The sequence below is a fragment of the Cygnus olor genome, chromosome 2 (assembly GCF_009769625.2).
Source record: "Cygnus olor isolate bCygOlo1 chromosome 2, bCygOlo1.pri.v2, whole genome shotgun sequence".
Lineage (NCBI taxonomy): Eukaryota > Metazoa > Chordata > Aves > Anseriformes > Anatidae > Cygnus > Cygnus olor.
The window spans coordinates 82,660,851-82,684,885 of NC_049170.1; the positions used below are offsets into that span (position 1 = coordinate 82,660,851).

General features: G+C 38.9%; 1 protein-coding gene across 2 annotated transcripts in view; it reads right to left on the reverse strand.

Annotated features, from left to right (window-relative positions):
• TRIO (trio Rho guanine nucleotide exchange factor) overlaps positions 1-24,035 on the reverse strand; it is a 248,601-nt gene that overhangs the window by 44,701 nt on the left and 179,865 nt on the right. For both annotated transcript variants that reach the window (XM_040548080.1, XM_040548081.1), the window contains exon 34: positions 22,878-23,121. In XM_040548080.1, the coding sequence (XP_040404014.1) occupies positions 22,878-23,121 (244 nt within the window). The remainder of the gene's footprint in view (positions 1-22,877; positions 23,122-24,035) is intronic.

Below are 24,035 nucleotides of genomic sequence, written 5' to 3' on the forward strand. Positions count from 1 at the left end.
GAGAGAATTGCTAAAACCATGACAAAATTTGTGCTCCAAAATTAATACATAGAAAAGATGTTTCCTTATCCAATTCACTTAATATAGATCTAAACTAATTTTACTAACAGTGTTTTGTGTTGCAAAACCTTAACCTTTTTAGCGCACAGACTACCTGGAGTATTCATGAGCACACATACAGCCGTGCCACTGCTATCAGCCTCCACACTGCTCAGCTAGATGGCTGTAGGTGCTGACAGACAACTTCCTCCGGGCTCAATCCCTGCTCAATAACGCCATTATCAAGAGCAGACTTAGATGACAGTGATTGGAAACTGAACTGTTTTTAGACTTTTTATCTACAGATGGAAATGTAACCTGAGCAAAGCAGCAAGAGCACACATGATTTTAATAAAGGTTAGCCACGCTGGAAATATTTTTTTAAACAGACTCGCAGTCAAGGTTGACTAGCAGATAGCTATTAAAATCGTAACTGCAGACTTCTACATAGATGCCTTTTCAGGGTGAAGCATGGTAAGAGATCAGGAAAGGGGAAGATGCTCCTCTACAACTTCATCAATCTTGGAAAAAAAGAAGCTGAATGAGTTAGAAGGGGAAAGATAACTCTTGTATAAATGTATTTTAAAACAAGCAACCTATAAATTAGCAAAAGATGTGACATTTTATCTCGAAGTGCAATTAAAATGTATGAAACCCAGACTGCACTGAATACTAAAAACAGAATCCATCATTGCCACGTTATTAATTTGATTACAGTCTCTTCAGAAATAACATATGCACTGCTGAGTTTTCTTTGGCATGATAAAAGCCCATATTGCGCACACAAAAAAGCTACTTTTTGCCATGCAACTGTTGTTTTTATTTCCTTCACAATTATTCCCAATAAAGGCTCAGAAGAAAGTTGATGTCATGAACTCTCAGTCATCTAAATCTCAGTTCCTAGAATCATTCCCCAGCTCCCACCCATCCAGTACTACCTAAGTGGCCACAGGAGAATGTGATAGCATCACGGTAGAGCTGTCCAAAACTGCTTTGCATGTAGGAATCAAAATGAAAAAAAAAAAAAGGCAAATAAAAGAAGCAAAAACACTTCTTTTGAAAGGCAATAAAGTAGAATTTTTATTATTTGCTTTAATTAGTCAGAAAGGGCAGGGGGGAAGAGATCGGTATCAATAGTAACTTCTACACAACAAAGATCATTGTTAATCACCTTTTTAAGTTATAGACTCAACCGTAAGCCTAAATTTAGGGGAAACATGAATTATTTGAAGGAAACAAAGAATTTAATTAGCTTCCCTTCTTTTCTGCATTGATTTTTTTTTCTTTTAATCAGGTCCCCTGCTTTTCATACAATGCATCTCAGCAGCTGACCTCTATGAAGCTTTCTTCTTAGAGCAAACTACCTCATCAAATAGCGTTACATGTTTTTTTTTTTTTTTTTTTTTAACACTAATTCACAGAAATGGACTGGAGGTGCCCAATCCCATGTTCAAAAACAAGGAAAAAAATGTGGTCTAAGAAACATACTTTCCTATTCTCTGAAGAAAACCTATCCTTACAGGGAATTGTTACATTATTAACGTGGTCTTTTCAAAGCAGGACGCGGTATACTTACACCACCTAAATTCTGTTATTCTCATCACCTCTATTAAAAGAATGAGTCAGAGCAAGCCTTGGTGGGCAGATTCAATGGATTTTTACAGCTGCTTGCAGCCACATTCAAAGGGAGATTATGAACATGTTGTTCGTTACTAGTCTAGCAATGAGCACCTTGAGGGAACTTTCATTACGTAAAGTGATAGCTTATTCTTATCCTGCTGCTTCACTGAAGTAATTCATTTAAAATAGAGCTGTAATAAAGCAAGAGACAAGTTGAAATGTGAGTTGAGGCATTTCTGCTTTGCTCAGGTTAAGCCTATCCACTCAGATACAGACTTTTCACCATGATACCAAAAATACCTGTCCCAAAGGCTTTGGTTACAGGTACTCTCAGAGAAAAACAGATTTGTCGAGGAGGTGAAGAGGCAGCTGCAATTTTCCTGTATAGAATCAAACTCCACCCTTCTCAAAATGTATCAATATTCATTCTGGGGTCTGTCTTCCTCTGCATTTGGGAAGCCTTCTTGGTATTGAGTACTTTTTTCCCATCACCATTTTGAAGTTAAATCTAGAAGTTCTTTCCTACTTCAAATTTTGAATATTCTTCATTAATGATAAACTGGAATAGAGTCATCTTAGCAAAACCCAAAAATGCCTAAATATATATATTTTTTCTTATTACAAAAATGGAGTTACATGTACAACTCATTACATAAAGTTTGCAAGACAAACCTAACAACATCTCCTTCAGAATAGTATACATTTTCCTTTTACATCTTTCAAAAATCTTTTAAACTAAGAGCTGAGTAGCTGGCTTGACAAGGAGTTGGTAGTAACAGGCCAATTTAAGTTACTACATTTCATGCAGTACTTATAAGAGGTCAGACGAGAAAACACTGCAGTAGAGGGAACAGACTCCCAAGGATCAGAGGAGAAGACTGCTTGGGGCTAACTCCATCCACACTGCTGTTCAGTCTCAGCTTATTTCATAAAGCAAGTAATACACATGAAAGTTACATGAATCAAAATATGGCAAGTTTGACCGAAGAGATACATCCAAACCATAGGGGAGAAAAATTTGGAGTAGCTCAGATGAAAACAGGGATACCTGGGGATCTTACGTCCTCATTCAGAGCAAGAAACCCAAGCCTGAAATCTTCAAGTTCACAAGTAAAGATGACAGCTGTGAAAGGACATCAGTCTTCCTGCATAAGCTCTTACATCTGAATTCATTTTGGGAGGACAAAGGGAGGGGTGTTGAGGGTAGCAAGGGAGTGGTACAATGTTTTCTGCTAGATCAACTCCCTGGTCTGGCTGCCTGTGTGCTTGCTCATGTTGACACAAGGGAAGCAGCTGGATCACATGTGCAAGCACAGGGGAAGTAAGCTGGCAGTATCTGACATGTACTTCAGTTTTTACTAACCAAGAAACAGCACAAGATAACCTTCTTCTAAGTCTTGAAGCCTGAAAATTCAAAAAAGCCCTTTTGCAAGAACAGCGAGGAAGGACATACAGGTCAATAAGCAGCACCTTTGCATACTGAACTATACAGCTGACACATGAGCTCAGTTTCAGGAGGATTCTTGGTGCATGCTCTTTTGGTGGAGATGGAAAAGCAAACACAGCACATATTTAACAGCTTCCATCTGTATTCTAAAAGAATAGATTTTCAAAGTGTAGAGGTGGATCTACGCCAAGAATTACACCAACCCATTAGTAATACTGGACTCTCCCACTGCATCCTCTGAGCCTAGTCCTCAGAGACCTCTTATCCTCTTCTTGGACACACTTTGCTAACAATTACTCTATAGTAAAAGCATCCTGTTTTATGGATGAATGATTTCTGGGGCTTGATATGCCATAAAATGTTATGAAAGGAAAAAAAATGCTAGTTTGATTCATACACATTATTTCAAACCATCTATTGCAAGCCTAATAAGTACATTTCTTCAAAGCTAAATGAGAACTCTCCGTACTCCTACGACCACCTTTCCTCCTCCAAACTGGCCCCCAGATGGTTAATAACTTCAGGATAAATTTTGGTTCTGTAGATTTATTCCCTGGACTTCATCCATGAGATTTGCCTCTCAGATTTCCCAAATGAAATATAGACTCACGTGACCCACTTAGGGACTGAAATACATACATGCTATTGTTTCCTCTAGCTCATAAGGTAACTGAAAAAAGATGTTATGATTTCTAATATCCAGTTCCAGACAAACTACTCAACTCTCTCTTCAGCCAGATAACCATAAACAACTTCGATATTTATCCACACTTGTCTCAAATGCAGAGCATTTTTAAGTTATGGGAATGGGTGGAATTACCATGAGAATTGGTTTCCTCCCAACATCGCCACTACTTTCTCCAACTGATGTCAGATGAAGGCAAAAATACAATATGTATTTATTAATTTCAGTAGTTTCTTGCCAGTTCATTACTTAAGGCCTTATTTTCTTTCTCCCTCAATTTGATTGCATTTTTTCCTCCTCAGGCCTCAGGAAAAAGTGGGAAAAAAATTTTGGATCCTTCAATTAAACAGGAGTACACAGTTATCAATTGCACTACATGCATCCAACATGCTGATGAAAAATAAACTGAACATACTTAGAGAATTTTTAAGGAATTTGAAAAGTCAAAGACTCAGTTGAAGTTTTCTGTCAATAAAATCATGCAGTACAGTACATTGTGAATATTCAGTCTAAAACCAAATTATCAGTTTTAAGTTTGTAGTGGCCAGAAATACCAAAGTTATAATTTTTCTCATTCCAGTTCAAGCAATAGCATACAGTTATACTGGGGCATGCAAGTATGTTTGTTCGCCTATTATGAAAGGCTATTGAGCTTTTTTACAACATGGCTTGTATACACAGACATCTGTTTTTAAGAAACAGTGAGAGAACAAGGAAAAATGCTTGTGAAATCACGTATGCTTGCCCAACAAAACTTTGTACATGTCTATGATCTTAATTTATATAAAAATTGGCTACACCCAGCATTTTACAAAGCAGGTTTTCTAAAAATACTTTGGAATTAAAAAATAGATAGATCTAAGCCTGAGTAACCACTGCAGCAATAAGAGTTCAAAAATGAAGCAAAAGAGTGAAGACAGGAAAACGCAAAGCAACATTAAAGAGGAAAAGACTCTTGCCATGCCATTAACAGACTTCCAGCTGAGAAGGCAGACACAGCTCTGGGTAAGCTATTGCTGTTGAACAGTTTGCTGCAAAGCATTCTGCCTATCAATTATTATTTGCAATCGACTCCTTTCATCCCCCCACTTCCAAGATACTGTGTACTTGTTTACATCTGCAATAACCGTTGTTTTAGAAAGTGATTACACAGCACTGGGGGCTACAGAGCATCTTTCTGAGATCAGAGCTCTATTGCCAGGATCAGAGCTGATAGCCTGCTAACATTAACTCCCTTTGGCTGGTACTCCGATGCCCTGTTGTCTTTCAGGAGCTACTGAGACTTACATGCGGCCCTATGAGATTACTTTCCATTACATCCTTGATTCTGTATTTGTTATCCTCCTGCCATCTTCCCTCTCCTTTTGGTCCACCCATAAAAACAATTTTGCTACTAACAAATGGCATAACTGGCCTTCTGCTGCTTATTTTACATATAAACTCACAGCATACAGCAACAGGTATGCAAGACTTGAACGTAGCTGCAAACAACTGAAAAGGAAGCATCCCAACAGCTACATCAGCTCCAGACACTGATGGTTAGCACTGTTTTGTCCTGCAGATATTTCAGTGTTATGCATGAGAATCAAACTTGTTCTGCAGCAACAAAGTGGCAAGGACAAATATCATTTCCTGTTAATATTAGAATAGAGAAGGCGATGCAGACCCAGCAACAACTGAGTTCAACATGAACATCCCCAACCTTACCTGTGTTTCTGCAGTCATGATGGAAACAGCATTGCTTTCTTCCACATTACTCATTTCAGTAGCAATGATGGCTCTAAACAAGTTGCCTACAGACCAGTTTATTTCCCAACCACCCTTTCCTTTCAAGCTCTATTCCCGAAACGTTACTTCTTAACAGTAACTTAGTAAAAGTAACTGACAAATATTAAACACTATTATTTTTTGGTTTAGCAGCATTATTCTAAGAAAATTTCTAAGCTGTTAAAACAAATTACTACCCCTATTAACATCTCACAGAACAAGAGTTACCATTTCTCACTTCCACATCTCAGCTAAAAATAATCAAGTAGTACATGCATTCTTTTTCTGAAAGAGCTTACTGTATAGCATCCCAGCAGGTTACACAGCAGACTCATTTCATAACTGCTGCCTTTCCCATGCAGGTCCTTTCTGTTATACTCCGCACTTTTTGACTGGGGTCAAGAGGGAGGGGAGAGCAGAGGCAGAGAGAGAAGGAGAAAAGCAAACATCCTACTAAGATCCTATGACTGGAAAACAATCCCAAGACAAACAAACAACCCTCCTCCCCCAGCCCGTTATTTCTATCGTACATATCTGTACCTAAATCCAGGATCCAGTATTTACAGCCACTCGGCTGCCCGTTACTGCAGCAGGTAGGATTTACTGAATGAAGCGATCCCAGCGTGTCAGTCTGTTTAATCCTGTTTGGCATGGCGAGGAGTCAGCTGTTCCGATACCCCCAGCTTACAAACACCTACTCGCCTGCACCCCAGGGATGTGTTACGGCTCCTCTGCAAGGTGTTCACACAGATAGCATTGCAAGCAAAGCCAGCAAATCGAGGGGGTTGCTATTATCTCTGCAGCCTGGTCTAGCCCACTGCCCTGCCGTCAGAGCAGCTCCTCTCTTCTAGGGATGCTCTCCTCTGACTCACTGAGCACAGTTCCAGTCTTTAAATTCACATGTGGGAATAGCCAGATGCGGCAGATTACACTCTACCGTAACTACCCTAATTGAGGCTCAAGTTCATCTTAAAAACACAGTAAAGCAGATATTTTTCCTCCCAGCCTCCAGAAAAGATACAGTCTGGCACCTCTACAAAGCTTTATAGCAACTGGAAGGCACAAATCCCACCTTTAACACCTCTTTTTTATTTTACAGTGCAGTTAGTTTTCAATGCTTTAGGCTAAAGCAACAAGAAATACAAAAAAGACGGGCATTTTCCGGTCAGCTAAAGCATGCAGCTCTTGCTGTGTAACTTCCATTTTCCTTCATAAAATCTGCACCAAACAAGAAATTACCCTTACCTTCATCTTCTCTCAAGCTTAGTTGGTGACAAAGAATAAAAAGTCAAACACTAGAAAATCCACACCTTTTGGTTAACTCATTTAAGGTCTTGCCCTGGTTTAAAGCAGATTTCAGATTTATTCAGTTCTAAGCTCATATTCTGTGAGATACATTTCTAGTTTATCATACTGTCTGCTTGCTCAGTAAACTGAAACTGCATGAAATTTTTTTCCAGTCTATGCATTCTTCACTTAGCATACCACACAAGCATTTGTCCCTGAAGGTTCATTTTTATTTTTTAACTAAACACTAGAAAAACCTATAGAAGATGTTTGGTATCTTCTCCTGAACAGCTCATCATTTAATTTTAGAGGACACACAAAAAGTTACAACCACTAGATAGATAAACATCTAGGAGGCCAAAGCAAGGATTAAATTTCTGTAAAAACAGTAATGAAATGCTTTCATCATACTGTCATGAAAAAAGAGCCTTAAAGAAGTGAGATTGAACAAACAGTACTGCAAAAAACCCAAGCACGTAGTGGGAAAAAAGAAAAAGCATTAAGGAGGTTGCCAATGATAACAGTGCAAACAATTGCATGTAATGAAAGGAAAGGTAGAAATTTTATGTGGAGCTGAGAGCACATAGTGACCTAAAGCCAAAGAAGGCTCACCATCGGCACTTAACACAAACTGGATACACACATTAACCTGTTTGCAGTATTAAGGTGCTGTGTGCACCCTCCACCTGAGACTAAAATTTTTTCTTCTGATTTCTAAGGAAAGCCATCCTAAGCTCTGAATTAGTTTCTCTTTCATAGCCTCCTTCACTGAAACCATTAATTCTGCATCCTTAACATTTTTCTTCTGACCCAAGATGTCTTTCAAATGACACTGAATTCCTGAGGGGAGGGAAAAAAAAAAAGGAAGAAAAAAAATCTTCTTTTCTGAAGATAAACGATTTAGTTATTTTTATAGTTTGCCACCTACAGTGAGACTTCCACTAAGGCTAGTTTATTCTTCATGAAATTGTAGAACATCTGAAAGTGATTCTAGTTTCTAGTTGTTGAGTAAGAAAAATAATAAATGAAACAATCCTTTTCCACTACTCCCCAGCAGTTCTCACACACATCAAACATGCTAAACAATAACCAGCCATTCTTATTGTAGTTAAACTCAAAATCTTTAACATTTAGAAAAAGCTAGTGAAGTTACCTGTATAGCTTTGAAATAGTGATTTCCAGAAGTAAGAAAGCTTTTGACTAACACACAGCAAAATTTGTGTGTATATATATATACATACACACACATATATATGTTTTAAACTGCATATAAACTGACCTTATAACAGCAATAACATCTGCAGGAAGATATTTGAAATGCTGTGGAAGCCAAAGCATTTGCAACTTACTACTGCAACAAGTCCTTCCTTTTTTCTACTCAACTCAAACACCATTATTTTCAGGTTTTGCTTTGATCCCTTCTCAGAAGAGAAATCCGAAAAGTAAATTATGGTGGCAGTAGGGGGAGAATGACCACATGAACAACTACATAATGCATATCTCACAGGTTACTTGGTGAAGAAGAATGCAGCAAGGATATGCACTTGTCATCAATATACAAAATTGCCATAAAAAGCTCCATAGCACCATTGTAGTGGAGACAGCACACTCCACACGAATATGCTTGCAGGGTGGTTGTGGCTACTTGTAAGAAATTGATTCAGAAACATCTCAATTCATATACTGAAACAATAGCTGTAGCTACTGAACTCACGGGGATCGTTATTTAGTACCATTATCATCTTAGATTAGCCTTAAATACCTGAAGTGTACCACAAGTAACAATTTCCATCCGAGGCAGAGACCTGTATCAATATATGTATTTTGAAGCCCAAACAAGCAGCCTATTAATGCTTTTCTGCGGTTTACTTTGGGCTCTGCTACAAAGCTCTCTTTGTCCTTTAGCTCCATCAGCTTTTCTGTATTTCAGAGCCTTAGCTCTCCTGGTCTGCTAAAGAGCTCGTTCTGCGACTCCTCACATCAGCCACTTCTTTTTTTAGGAACTCATCCTCAGTAATAATGAACCAGTCAGGTAGCCTTAATTCAGCAGACAAGAGAATATCTATGTGCAGAACACCTTTAGGCACAAACAAAGCTTGGGTACAGAAGAGCTCTGACTGCATGACACACGTAGCACAGGGGCACAGAGTTGCCCCCACCACTACCCCCTGCTTAAATATTTCTAGTAGTCAGCTCAATGGAAGAAAAAAATTAAAATTAGATTCATGAAGAAAAACACTCAAATAACAACCCATGCCATTTGGCAGCATCTAAAATAGCACTTTTTAAAAGACAAAATTAACTATTTCTTTTTTCACCTTAGCTGTTGTAAAGCTGAAAGGCATTTTCTCAGCTAAACAGTTAAGACTGTTTCCTTTAAAAAAGTAGACAGTTATCAATCCTGCCGATAACTGATGGAAGGCCCTCCAGACCCCTACCCGTAGCAGTTTAAGACTTCACTGGTTAGCAGCTTAAGTTTCTTAGATCTGTGACAAAAGAAGCGTCTAGGTGAAAATCTTCTCATCAATGGCTATTTCAGGAAGATTTTTAAAAATTTCAGTCAAACCGGTCCTCTCACTTTCAAGACAGCATTTTGAAAAAGTGACTACATCCCAAAGAGTAAACAGAGAAACCAAAAAGCCCAGCAGTTTCTAGAAGAGCACTGTATATTCTCGGGAGACTGAGTAGCGCACACCTTGTATGCCGTACGTAAGTGAAGCATCATGTCCCTATCTATTAGACAGAGAGGGAATGGGATTAACTTTCTGCAGTTAATCTTGGGACTCACTCATAGACAACATCAGACCGACAAAAACAATTTAAGTTAGTAGGGTTTGCCTGCTCACCCCAGAACAGAAGGAACAGCTCATCAGTCTCTGCCTCTGACGGTCAACAGCTCAGCTTGCTGTAACTTCGGTGTCCCAGTGGTACTAGCTGTGACCTGCAGTGTCTGAAACCACCATTTGCCGTGGTATGAGCCCCCAGATGGAAGTGCTACTTCATTTCTGGGTACTATTAGCCTTGCATGTAAGGATGGAAACATTCATCTCTTTTGTTTAAGATGACAACTGGAGTTAAACTGACTGCATTTCTCTAAAACATTTGCATGGTAATGGAAACATCATTTTAACTGACATTAAAGCTGGGATAAACAGCATTCCAGCCTAATCCTCATAAGGCCTCATTACATTTTGCACCATCTTGGGTAAAACAAGCAAAACAAGAAAGGGAAACTAATAAAATGCAGAAATTTCATTTTTGAACACTTATTTAAGTTGAGAGCTTGAAAAAAAAGCCCAAGAACCAACATTTTTTTTCCTTAATACCTACTTTTTGCGAGGAAAAAAGAGTTTCAGAGATTGTAATGGGGGGCGGGGGGAAGGCTTCAAAATACAATTCTGTTCCCAAGCAAAACTACACCTGTCTCTGAAATCTTCCCCCTCTTATTCCAGACATTCAATTTAAAAAAGCAATTCCTGTATTTTGAAATCTGTACTACAAAGATACTTGAGGGAAAAAAATCCTGTTCATCTTAGAATTATAGAAGCTAGTTGAAATTAATAGAAGCATGATCTTTTTATTCAGTTCTGCCAGCACCTAAATGTCACAATTTCAAAATCATTTTTCGAAGTTGTCTATAAGGCAATTTTTTTTCACCATTTAGAAGTGCACTGTTCTCAGAATTTTGAGTCATGCTTCCGCATGTGGGAGAGAAAGGACTCAGACTTCTCCAGAACTGTGCAGGACCAAAGACCACCCAGACCTAGGAGCCAAAGTTAGACATAAATCCATAACTCTTAAAATTCTTGCACTAAATTAACATTGCACAAACCAACTGGAATTTTATTTACACTGTGCATTGCCCATTTTTAAAAATAATAATCAGGCGGACTTTGCATACAAACCCTATCTTTGGCAAGTAGCATCTCTATCTCACAGCAGAATGCTCCAACGCAACCAAGAAACTGCAGAACAGCAAAAATGCATCAATAAATAAATCTGAGGTTAAGCCTTCATAAGGTGAGTTCCCACACCACGATTACAATTCTGAAAGGCAGCTAGCTTTGCCTTTCCCTCAGCATACAATGTGCCCACAGTTTAAACGCTTGGAGCACAGCTGCGCCACTAGGATCTGGTTTCTTCAGCTCCACGCACAAAGATCATCCTGTTCCCAAAAGCCAGCCTTGCTGCTCCTCGCTCTCACAGATAACACTGCCGGTCTGCACGGCGTGGAGTCGTTCTCACAGCGGCTCTCTGCGTTTACATTCAGCACGTTGTTTCCTGTTCTTTCCTACCCATGCTGCCAGCTGCCAAAAGCACTCTACACTGAATCAGTCAGAAATTGTACTCTGCAGTGAACTGTGTGAGCATCCCTGATCTGGGATTTCTAAGAACTCCTTTCAATCCAATTTCAATAAAAAAAAACAACACAACAAAGCAACGTTATGTTTTTGAGTTAAAGCTATATCATTAGCTAGTAAACCTGGAGAAAGCATTTTCTGATTGACGGTAGAGATATTTTCAGCTGGGGGATGAATATCCCTCTCCTTTCTACATCTTGGGTAAGGCATTTGTCAAGAGCAACTGATATCAAGACACTGAAGTACTCAGACTTTAATTAAAACTGTTGGGAAATGAACCATACATCCAACTATTCAGTCAGCAAGGCCAGGATCTAAACAAGCCCTTCCTGTCTCCAGCTTTGCAGAACATGCCCTAGCTGTTGCTCATGCCTGCAATAAGAAAGAATATCAAAAAGCACATGACATACAAAACTCTCTCATCTTACTCATTAGGCCGTTACTTTCTCAAATTTTTAAGCCTGTTCTGTGCTGTAGCCAAGGAACTGGAGTATGTATACCCCTCCCAGGAACGCAGAGGCCTTTCAAAGAAATGGTGAGACATTCAGTGTCCCTGGCTTTCTGTTTATCTGGAAAAGCTTTGGGAAAATTCTGACTCCTCAACACGGTCACCACTGCTGAATGCCAAATCAGCTTGAAGGATCCCAGCCACTGTCAGCAAAACCACAACAAACCAGCTTCAGATAATTCAAACAAAATCTTCTGGATGAGTCCAAGGAATGTTGCTCCACATACATGCACCACTTAGCAAAGGGTGGGAGGGGAGAAGAAATATGCCATGCCTCGTCTCCGCATTGGAGAAAACAGAAAAAAAGTTCCAAGCTAGAAATACTTGCTGTCCTAATGAGACATATGGAAGAAATGCTGGGTTTTGACATTAATTTTATTATCCAAGTCACCCTTAAGCATCCTTCTCACTGTTTTGTTTACTTGGATTTTTTGAAGTAGTCTCCTCAGCCTTATTTAAAACACCCTTTCTCTTCCTTCCCCACTCCAAAGAAAAAAAAAAAGGAATCAGCTTGTTGGCAAGAAAAAAAAAATCCAGTCAAAACAATGTTCACTCTTCCAAACCAGTTGTAACTGCACATACAAGAATTGGATGCTTCTTAACATAAATCTCTGCTAATTATCTTAACGGGAAATGCATGCAGACAAAGATAAAAGGAAAAGATGAGAATATATTTATCCAAAATCTTCAGAATATTGAAGTACATTCCTGACTTAACATGAATTTAAGTCACTTAAAAGGAAAATGAACACGTCTAGTAGCCAAATTAGGTCATGAAAAATGAAAGAAAAAAACATTTTTAATATTGGATGCACAATCCCCGTAAGAAATATTGATACTGAAATTCCATACATGTGTATCCAGAGAAATTGCTTCTGCAATCTGCCTGGGCTACTTGCTGGTCAATATTGCTGATCTAAATGCATTTCTTATTCCACTTCTGCTAAGTTCATTTTTGTTAGTTCCAAAAAGTTTTCATCAAGACCTCTCCACTTTTCATCTCTGCTGAGTATCAGCCACAACCCAACACCTTGCTTTTTCTGGTAGCAGGGCAGGCACATGGGCACTGAATACACCTGAAGGACATCTGGATTTCAAGCACTAGTGTTTAACACAGAAACCTTGCATACTTTCACAGATACTTTTATTATATAAAAAGATACTTCAGTAAAATGAAGTAACCTCCAACAAGTCCTCTGTAGTATATCTAACAGGTGAACAAAATCAGAAATGGGAATTTTCTCTCTTTATATATAGTCAGGATTTCACATGCTGCATATTTATTAGTTATAACCAGAGATTTGTTACTAAACATACTTAAGTATATTTGGAGCCTAGCCTTACACCAGTGAGAAGAGGAATAAGGGAGCAACAAGCCCACAGCAAACGGGTTCATTATTATACTTTGCCTATCAGATATTAAAACACAGAAACACTAGAGAACAGGTACTGCCAAACAATTCCCCAGATGTGTATTTCTGCCCTGTAATTATCATTTTTTCTAACCACTCTGAATTTTAGATGTAGAATAATTCAGTCCTGAAAAAGATAAAACATTTTTGTTTGGGTTACACAGTACACGTTTTACCTCCATTAAAAAAAAAAGTTAGGTTTGAACCAAAAACCAAACACGTTCACACTGTTCACAAATTTGAAAAGAGTATACTTTGTACAACTTGCATCATCACCACTCACCAGAACTGTGATAATGTAGTTATGAAATGGCCGGTCTGATTCTAGACCTCAGATATTTCAGAAAGCAAGTAGCCAGTTGAGACAATGATGCCTCTTCAGCACAGCAATTAAAATTTAGATGCAAGAAAGTATTTTTAATTGCCAGTTTCTCTACGTTCTCCTTTCTGAGCTAGCTCCTCCTGAACAATGCATGCCATCATAGTAAACGTTTTATATTGGTCATACTTAATTTTAACTGAAACACTTTTTAAAAAGGTAATACTTCAAAGGCTCAAGGTTAAGGCAAAACTGTACTATCTCCTTCTGCACATATCTTCAGGGCACAACCTACTGTAAGCACTTTTTCTTTAGATGTTACTCTGGACCTGTAACCAGACCTCTGAGTCAGTGGTTTACCAAACTAATTCCGGCACAATTGCAGTTAGTCCTACCACATCTTTAGGATGAAAGGATTAACATAACTAAGCCTGTTCTACTAAATCAATCAGCAATTAGAGCGCACATATTTTATTATCCTTGAAACAATGCGAAAAGTTAGCACAAAACACGCTAGGATGGACCAACAACCTAGTCAGGCCATGATAAATATCCTCCTTAAAATGACTAGCGACTGAGATAAAAATCCTAAGACACATGCTTAACAAATTTGGTGGTTTGCACCAATTGAGTTTTTCTGTGTAATACTGCCCAAAGCAAACATCAATCCACTCATTCAACCAATTCTGTCATTTATTAAAACTTTCACTTAATACACTTTTCTACCAATGAGCCCTGTTTTCTTTCTCATTCTCTTTCATGATTGTCTTCACTACAAATTCCCTGCCTTTAACATTCTCATTATCCCCTCCTATTATTCATAAGGGGACATATTACCTTTTAAGAGCTCTTAGGTCCCATCAGAACAAATGGACAGTCCAGTACAAGGTGGGTGCTACTACAAGTGGAAATAATTTCAAAGGAGAGCCAAGGGAATTAAAAAAAACAACCAAACCAACCCCCCAAAACCTGTAAGGAGGAGGGTTTTACTTTGAGTTTCCTTATCAGTTTTACAGACGCTTAGCCACTAAATTATGTTGCGCCTTAGAAAGTTCTGCTCGATCACTCTTTCACTGAGAAAAGGAGCAGCAAGAGAGAGCAATCTCTCAGTTTCCTGAAAGAGCAACAACGTGAACTTAAGACTGAAGACCCCATTTACTTCCACGTACCTTAAGCATTTCTGTAGAAAGAAGACCATTCAGCTTCACTAGTTCTTTACAGGTGGCTTCCTTAGAAGCTTTCCTTCTCTTAGCATATTTGCAGGTTCTCACACGCAACTAGATTTACCTTGACTTTGTGTTTAAGGAATCTCCATATCACTGATTCCTTAAAGCTTACATAAGGAATGAACACATGCCTAATCAGGCTAGGATCACACCCAAAAAGAATAACTAGAACTACTTCTGAACAGAAATATTTTTTACGATTCATTTCCATTTCTTACACGGAATTAATGTATTTTAGGGCAAAATCTAATGCACTACTGACATCCCTGCAGACTCTAACTGGAGTCCAAGAATTGAGACCACACTTTGAACATAACAAGTCCATGCTAACAATTCCAACTTTTAACATAGGATCACAGGATGACCCAGGTTGAAAGGGACCTCACAAATTCATCTAGTCCAACCTTCTGATCAATAGCTGTATCACCAAATATGCACTCATAGCAGTAATAAAATATTGTATAATGAAGTGATGATTTGAAACCAGTGTCAACAATTTACAAGAGGTAAAAAGCATCTGTTCAAAAACAACAAAACCAAAAAAAACAACAACTAAAAACAGCAACAAAAAAAACCACAAACCAACCCTCCTGATACAGCTCCATAAAAAATGATGAGCATTTCTGGTTTAGCACATGTAACAGAGATTAATTTACTCTCTGATTTCAGGAGAAGTGAAATGAAGTCAAGAAGATGCATACTTTCAGCAGCCTCCTCACAAAACCAAAATTGGAGGAAGTCACTGGGCTGCTAAATCCTTCAAATTCCACCTGCAGGCAGTGAAGACATCAGACGATTACGTGATGGCGTCCTGAAAGGTGCACAAGAACATCCACTCTAGCCTGCTCCTCAACTATTTTATCCTTCCTCCATTTTCTCCTCTCTTCACAAAACAAATATTCTTTCCAGTACCAAGTTTAAGAACATGAACCACAGCAGCAAAAGCACCAGAAAACTAGAGAGCCAGAAAAGGAACAGATGACCTTACAGACAGCCGTATTACATAGTTCTGTGACAGAAGAAAAACTGATCAAGTTGAATTACCCAGACCGTCCTTGGAAACGCACAAGCACCCCAGCTGCAGAAAAATACACACCGCCAGCTGCCCCTTGTGACAACTCCCTGACTCTCGGAGCACCCTCCCTGCCAAAGAGCCGTCTCCCACCCCAGCGCCCTTCCCCTCTCCGCCCTGCCAGGCTGCTCCTTGCAGAAGGGAAATTCTTCCAGGTTGCTCTCGGCAGGCCAGCGCCAGCTCTGAAGCATTGCTGAATCCAGAAGAAAACACGGGGAACAAAGACACCCTCAACGAGTAATTTCTACCTCTGAAGCAACTTTTTCAACGATTTGTTGCACTTAGGACAGTTAAGAAAAATAAACACTCCAGGATGCTCAATTGCAAAATACTAGCAACATTGTAGTGTACAATTTTAGTCTGCACTCTGTTCTGCCTCAAAATCCTGGTTAGGCAAAAAACTTGCTGTCAGAAAAAGGCTAATTGCAAGCAAAATAACTCTCTTGGGAAATCTAAAGCCATCAGAATTGCTGCTTTATATCCACCTTCTACCTCCCAGAGATCAGCTGTGCAAATACATCTGTTCTGAAGCAGATACTTTTTACACAGTGATTTCCTTTCCATCTGCAATTTATAAGAGAAAATATATTTGGCAGATCTCTGGGACCAAAAGTACATTCCAGCCAGTATTACAACGTTTCTTCTTTTTCTCAGATATAATAGCGAACTCCTCAACTTTCCTCAGCTTTCACTACCTATGTACAAAAATCCCAGAGACAAATTAACCACGTACTTATGCCTGCAATTAGAGTCAGCATGGAGAATGCAGATACACCAGACAGGTCTTCCCGAACTGGGTTATGGTAGAACACCACATAAGTCAGAGGCAGATTTATGCAGAAATCCATCCTGTGAGTGCTCTGAGCTAATGCAAACTTGATTTATAGAGAACTCTCCTAGAAATTCAAATTGTGAGATTCAGTGAATTTTCAAAACCCATGCTATCTAGTTTAGGACTGAACAATGCCAAGGAAGCAATTCATACGGACTACTGTTTATTCAAGGCTGAATTAGAATTTGGCTGTCACCAAACTGACTATCTGATACAGTACAGCTATAAAACTCAATGCAACAATTATGATCTAACAGCCCGCAGGTAATTGCTGACATTTTACTTAAGTTTACTTATCCTCAAAACATGGTTTTAACCGCAGACTTAACTGAAAACTGTGAGGTGGGAAAGGCAGGACAGAGAATTCTTGTTTTACTTCTATAGTGTAGCTATTTTATTTACTTGGACCAGAGCATGAGAACATGTTTTTAAAAAAGCCCCAACTCCCCCCTTCAAATTATCTTTGCAACAATTAGACTATTAATGCTTCTTGGTAAAATATTTGTGATTACATGGAAATCTATGATTTATTAGGCTTTCAAAACAACTGGTAATTGCGAAGTTGGACTTTAGCTAATAAAATGCCTGCACCTTTTCAAGCCCAAGTTTGCCTGGTAACCATCTTGAACTGACACTGCAGCAAGACATTTACAATTTCTTGCTAATTTAGACTAGCAGAGTGTGAAATCCAACTGACTGCTCAGCCCTGTATCCTGTGAGCTGCTCCTAAGGCTTTCCATCAGTTGATTATCTGGATGGGCAGTCTGCTATTTGGAAACGTTATCAGGAAGCAATTGATTCATCAAGAAATGGAATTCTTAAATTTACATTCAGCATCTCGTATACTGTACCACATTTCTCAGTATCGCTTTCTGCATGCGATCACATCTGGCTATGTAGCAGGAGCTAATCCCTCGCTGTATTGTGCCCTGGAAACTACAGCCTGCACCTTTTGCCCTGTGGCCCCAAGGCAGCAAAGCAGAGCAAGCAACATACCTAGTCATTGTTACGAGTTGCTTTCCCTGTTGGCCTGGGTTGTAACTTTTTCATTTCCTGCAGCTGCAAAGGTTGTCAAGACAGTCTCTCAGAGGCAATGCTTTGGCTCTGAGCCACACGCTCGAAGATCTTTGTCCTTACTCATGGCCCCTACTTTGCTTGCTCACCGTCTTAAAACAGCAAATCTCCCCCTTCTGCAGCCTCCCTCTGCTTTTAAGCAAACAATTGCTGCTTAAGTCATGTTTTGTCTTTCTTTACTTCCACTGCAAACAAGCAGTCCATCTTCAATTGCTCAAACTGGATTCCCATTTTACTTGATCAAATTCTGCTGCTGTGCTATTAGAACTTCCTCTTCCCTCACAGCAGTATTTGGACTCAACATGGAAACACCCCATTTCTCAACTGTAACTTTCAAAGATCTCCATCATATGTGAGATGTTTTACCTTTTATTCTCTCCCCTTCCCCTTTCCCCTAAAATTAATACTCTGAACAGAGGGTCTCCAGTTTTATGACAGCAAACTTAAATGCAACAAATTTAAGACTGTTTTATCCCATTCTGTGACCTCAACTATAAAACGTCTCCCTTTTCTGGGGAAGTATCTCTAGATCACCCATGCAATAATTCTTTTTCTTATTCCTGGGTAGGAGGTCCCCATACCCATTCAAGAAAAGCTTTGACACCTCAGACACAGCTCTTCAATGAAGTTTGTCTACCTTTGTGTCAGCTGTTTGATCCTCTTTATTACCATAGATTCTTTGAGAGATACTACAGTTGGGGGAAAAAAAAAGACTGCTGAACAAAACATTTTTTAGTTTATGGCACCAGTAAGGACTGCATCCTCAGAGTAAAATCAAAAGCCAGCATTCATTATTGTAGTGGTGCATGGTACATCACACCACATTACGAAGATGTCACCCATCTTTCATATCTGAGCAAACCTGTACAGATACTCGTATTTTAAGTTTTAAAGCAGGCAGACATTGTACCTGTCAAAAGACCTTTGTTGCCAAGTTTTGAACCAAACAGATCGCAACAACATTTGGCAGTGAGATGTGGTCCCCCCCATAAATGTAACTTATAATGCAGACGTGTAACTGTAAGCCTCCTGAGCAAGGGTTTGTTGCAGTCCTTGTTGCTCTTCAGTGACATCTGCAGGAGGGATATTTGGGACTAACACAAATTCTTCAGACTTCAGAAGGACTCAAAGTTGGAAAAGATGGTGAACTTTCTGATGTAAACAGGTAAAAGATTTACAAACAATTTTGAATACCTGCCATTTTTTTCTGAACTTAAAAGCTTAATTTTGTTATACTAAATCCTCTGTCCCTTGCTTTTTTACCCAAAGCCTTGTGGCTATATAAATGCCCTGCAAACAAAGGAAAGAGAACTGGATATATAAAAAGAATGTTCAACAGAACGAAAAGAAACCTTGTTAAAAAAAAGGAGAAAAGCACCAAATAAAACAACAGGAACATTCTTTCTCACCCATACCCAATAACATGTGGGGAATCATTGGAAAAAAAAAATTGTTGCCGTATGTATTACTTGTGAAAAACATGTTCTTCCAAAGCTAGTAATTTATTTTTTTAGAGTGCACCAACTGTTAATCAGCCTCTTCACTACCCACTTGTTTGTCTTTTTCCCTATTATAAAAGGGATTTAGATTTTTAAAAATGTACTCATCTGTAAAAATGCATATTAAATTGATTAAATGACCCAAATAACTTATAAAAATAGATTTGATATCCAGCAGAGCAAGCAAGAGGTCTGGAATCCGCAGTCAACCCTCCCTGTAAATGACTATCCATCCACCTCATGAAAGTCTTTTTTCTATGCAATCCTTTCCCATACTATTAACTACTATAAAATTCTTAAGATTAAAGATACTGTAAATACTTTTTTTTTGTACCCCTTGATACTGATTAGATATTTAAAATAACAGACATTCTTAGAGGACAAATAAGATCTACAAAGATCTGTACGCAAATGAAAAGAGTCACTTTCTGGGCTGTCATCTCATCTTCTAACATGAGAATAAAACAACATTTACCTTTCGTGGTTGACAGACTGTGGACAGAAACTGAATGACCAAGATCAGCTGTCTGAACTAGGCCTCACTGAACATACAGAAGAATATTAAAGCAGAAAGTATTACCCTACTTTGGATGATCCTCACTTCAGATAATTTAAGGCATTAAATAACCCAACACTTTTGTACTTAGTGATGAGATGTGACTTCACAGAACTTAAGAATCAGCTGTAAATTAGAAGAGGTTTGCCATTTCAGAACTTTGACGCTCACTTCATCTCTGATACTACATGGCTTTCCAGCTTGTTTAGTCAACAGATGGCACTGCTAAAAACTGTTGAAAAGATCAAAATTTACGGTCTGTAGAACTTGAAATATGAGGCACCAGAAAAACTTTGAATATTGTTTCACAGAAACAACTGAAGTTAGAGGATATTACTAAAGATCTACAGAGTTCAAACTATACTGAAAGGAGTGCAAAAACTTTTCACTTAATCCATTTTTATAAGCTAAGCACTCAGCATTCAAGCAGCTATCCCACCACTTTGCTGATGGTTGGTCATCTCCCCTTTTGCTTTAGGATTACATAAAACCTCTCTCCCTCTCTGAGCCTTGTACAGCAGCTTGCGATGTCAGACATATGCAAATGCCAGACTCATCTCTGCTGCATATCTCTTAACCCATGAACTGTATAGAATTACTCACACCTGATGCTCACACAGTTAGTGTGACATATCACATACATTTGCAGACCTAAAAACTCCAGAGGGCAATATAGGAGGCTTTGTTAAATCATTCAAATACTCTGCAAGTTTTAATGCATTGTAAACAAACAAATAAACAAAAAATACATATTAAAAAGGCTGAAGTTGCAGAATCAATCACTAGAAATCTAGGAAATTTAATACTTGTTAACCCAAGCGCATGAAGGTCTGCCTTGAATTATTTAAGTCATTCACTTATTCTTTCTTATGAGGGTGTTTTGTTGTTGCTGTTGGTTAAGGGTTTTGTTGTTGCTTGGAAGAATTCATACCTCAATCAATGCCCACAATGAACAATACTTAAAAACTGAGATCATCATCTAATTGTTTTTCCACTCTTCTGATTAGCATATTCCCCAATGCCTTGTTTACAGAGCTTTAATCAAATCCAGCACTTGAGAAAGAACAATTGCTTTCTGAGATCGTCTCAGGTACTTTTCACTATGTGGGGGAAAAATAATCAAAGCACTCCACCAACTTTCATTAATTTTTTTTTGTAACCCCTCTGTGTAATGAGTGCTATCAACCTCTTTCAAGCAATAAAGAGCTGAGTTACAGACCAAAGCCAAAGCATCCTGTGGCTTCAAGTGCACAATCTAAAGCTTTTTTTTTATTTGCCTCTCCAGATTACTTAGCGTTATATAATAGGTTGCATGTTCAAGACAGTTCAGAGTGACTTCAGTCACATGCACGGGAAACTTTACAGATCAAACCTCCAAGTCCTAAAGCCTGACACCCAGTAATGTGGGAATAAACAAGTAGCAGCTGCTTCTTATCAGCTGGGGTTTAGATGGCATGCAATAACATCACACAGGAAGCCTGTGGCAGAGGCAGGAACAGAAGTCACTTGAGCTTGCATTCAGCCCTGCAAATCACGTCGATTCTAGCATTTGCCTTATCCTGTTCTTCAGCGTCCATGATCAATATAATTAATTAAAGCTCTTTTTTCAAATCAATACATCAAACGGAAACTAAATTAATTTTACAGTGCTCTGCCCCCTTTTTTCCCCAAACAAATACTAAAGGAAAAAAAGCAATACATATTACACCCAATGAAAGTAACCTCTCAAAGACAAAAACAGCTCTGTGTCTCCCTCAGGAGTCTGACAGGCCCAGTGTTCCTGATATAACATATATTGTCCAGTACAGCCTGCCTCTCTTAATAAAATTATCGGCATTCAAAGGTAAAGTTCCTAGCTCCAAAGGAAACTGGATTTATCAATTCTGTATTTAAAAAAATAAATTAAAAAATGCCTGTTAACATTTCCATGATTTCACCCCCTTGTACAAGGAAAAAATATTTTAGTGATACCCAAATGCATTTTCCAATGTTATCGAAATAACTGCAAACTTTTTCTTCCCAAACGGTTACAGGATACAAGAATTCAAAAAAGTATTACAACTAAATCCTTCAGATGTTTTTATCACTCCGTATTCAGGAAGTTCCCGCTGTGCATGTTCCTGATGTGAGAAATCCAAACTCTCCCTTTTTTAGACAAGCATATTAATACAGGGTCTGTATTAACTGTGAAAAACTGTCACGTGCTAACTGGGATGGACTGAATAATTAAAAAATATGAGCATATTTATGAAAAACTCTCCAAAGACAGAAGTTTGTGTTTTGGAAAACAAGTTTTCCCCAATACCATTTTCTTACCAATCTTGCTACTTGCAATAACAAACTTTTTGAAACGCATCTTCTTCCACAGCATGTGCTGAAACACCTTCTAATGAACTGGCTTACATTTATTTAATTATTTAAATTCATATTGCTTTCTGTTAGAAGCCTTCAAATTCAAATGGTTTCAAATGAAGCAAGCAAACATCCTTTCTAATACCTAACTACTCCGTGAGCCTGGGAAGTTTACTAAGCCAAAGGACTACAGCACAGCAAAACCTTAACTATCAAACAATTATCAGATTTTTACTGCACTCTTCAGGGGCCCATTCTTCCATTTGGAAACAGAACTGAAGTAAGATTTCAGAATCCAGCTACACTGGAAAAATGAATTCATTTTGCCACTGCTTGTCTGGAAAACTCAGTGAAGTAAAGTACAGAATTCCAAATAGTCTGTTCCAGTGCCAGGGCACATGGGTATATTTACCTCTTCCATCACTGAGCCTGACTTTATCACAACTTTTTAATGCATGGTTTCTAAGCGAACTATTGTTATTACATGCAGGAGATTTTCTTCTTCCCCACTTTCAGTGCATGACAGGAACAGATTTTCTTATTATCGAAGCCTGATCTAACACGATACGTAACTGTTTACCACGACATAATTTGCGTAAATCTCTTCCGTGTCTTCAGCCACGTTTTCACAAAAAAACTGCTGACTGTTTATTTTGGAATAGACAGCATAGCTGTAGGTTCCAAAAAGCACTGTGTTTTATCTAACTAAAAAATTAGAAACCAAAGCAGAGCAAGAACACTGAAGTTCCCATTTATGAAGTACTCCCTATTACCCCGAACTCATGCTGCTGACTAGACACTTGGTTTTCATCATTTCTTACCTTTGTGGTTAAAGATCCCCTCCATCTCCATACTACTGCGAGAGTGAGCGATGCAGAGGGACCCGCAGGGGACCAGGCCTTCTGCGGCTGGGGACCGATCCGTGGTTCGAACCAGACACCAGTCAGGCTTGTCATGGGGTCGCTCCAGGACCTCCACTGTCTGCCCACGGCGGATCGTCAGCTCATTACTGTTGCAGGCAGTGAAGTCATGGATTACCACCGTCAGCTCGCACCCACCAGACAACTGTCAGGGAAAACAAGAACAAGAAGCCAGATGAACGCTCGTTATCAAACCATCCGTCACATACCGTTACCTATTTAGGATTCCTGGCAGGATTTGTATTTTGGATGAGATAGCAAGCTTCTCGGGCTTTCCACATCAAGAAGGGATCATTTCATAACCAAGCAGTTCTGATGCTTTAGTACAGATTTTTAACTCTGTTTGTCTCTTCCTGTGTTCAAAATACACTGGTTGTGACAGTGTTGGGCGGAGGATTTAAGCAGTTTTTCTTGCTAGACTGCTCCTTGCCCTGGAAGTTGAAGTAGCAGCCACTTCAGAGTGTTTTATGGCTGATAATTTGCAGCAAAAAGACAGATATTACTAAATACAATCACTCACAAGCTTTATCATCTTGCAAACCCACGGCAGAAAAGCGATCTTTTTCAAATGAGCTTACTGTCCCATTCCCATGCCATTTACAGTCCTACATCTGCAGGTCACAAAATCACCCAGGATACTCCATACATAAATATAAAAATCAGCATAAACGTCTTCACATAAGATTCTCAAATACTTAACTATCTGATACAAACCCCACATTTACTTGCAACTTCCGCCTTCTTGCTGATTCCCCAAATAAAACTACACAAACTGGAATTAAAAGCATGCAAGCTCAGGGTTTCCCCCCCCAACTCCAAAACACTTTATTATAATTTTTTTTGCCTAAGCTTATGTTTCCTCTCTTTGATTGTTTCATCTGCTTTGATCTGAAAATTATTATTTCAGCTTTGCAAAGCTCCCAAGATTACTCGGTGCCAGAACACCCATCTAACTTAACCAAACAGCCTGGGAATGCCTTCTGCTTACACAAGGCAGCAGTGTTCCTGGCTACTTCAGATTTTAGCGTCAGAAACCTTCTATAGTTCAGGATGCTGCAG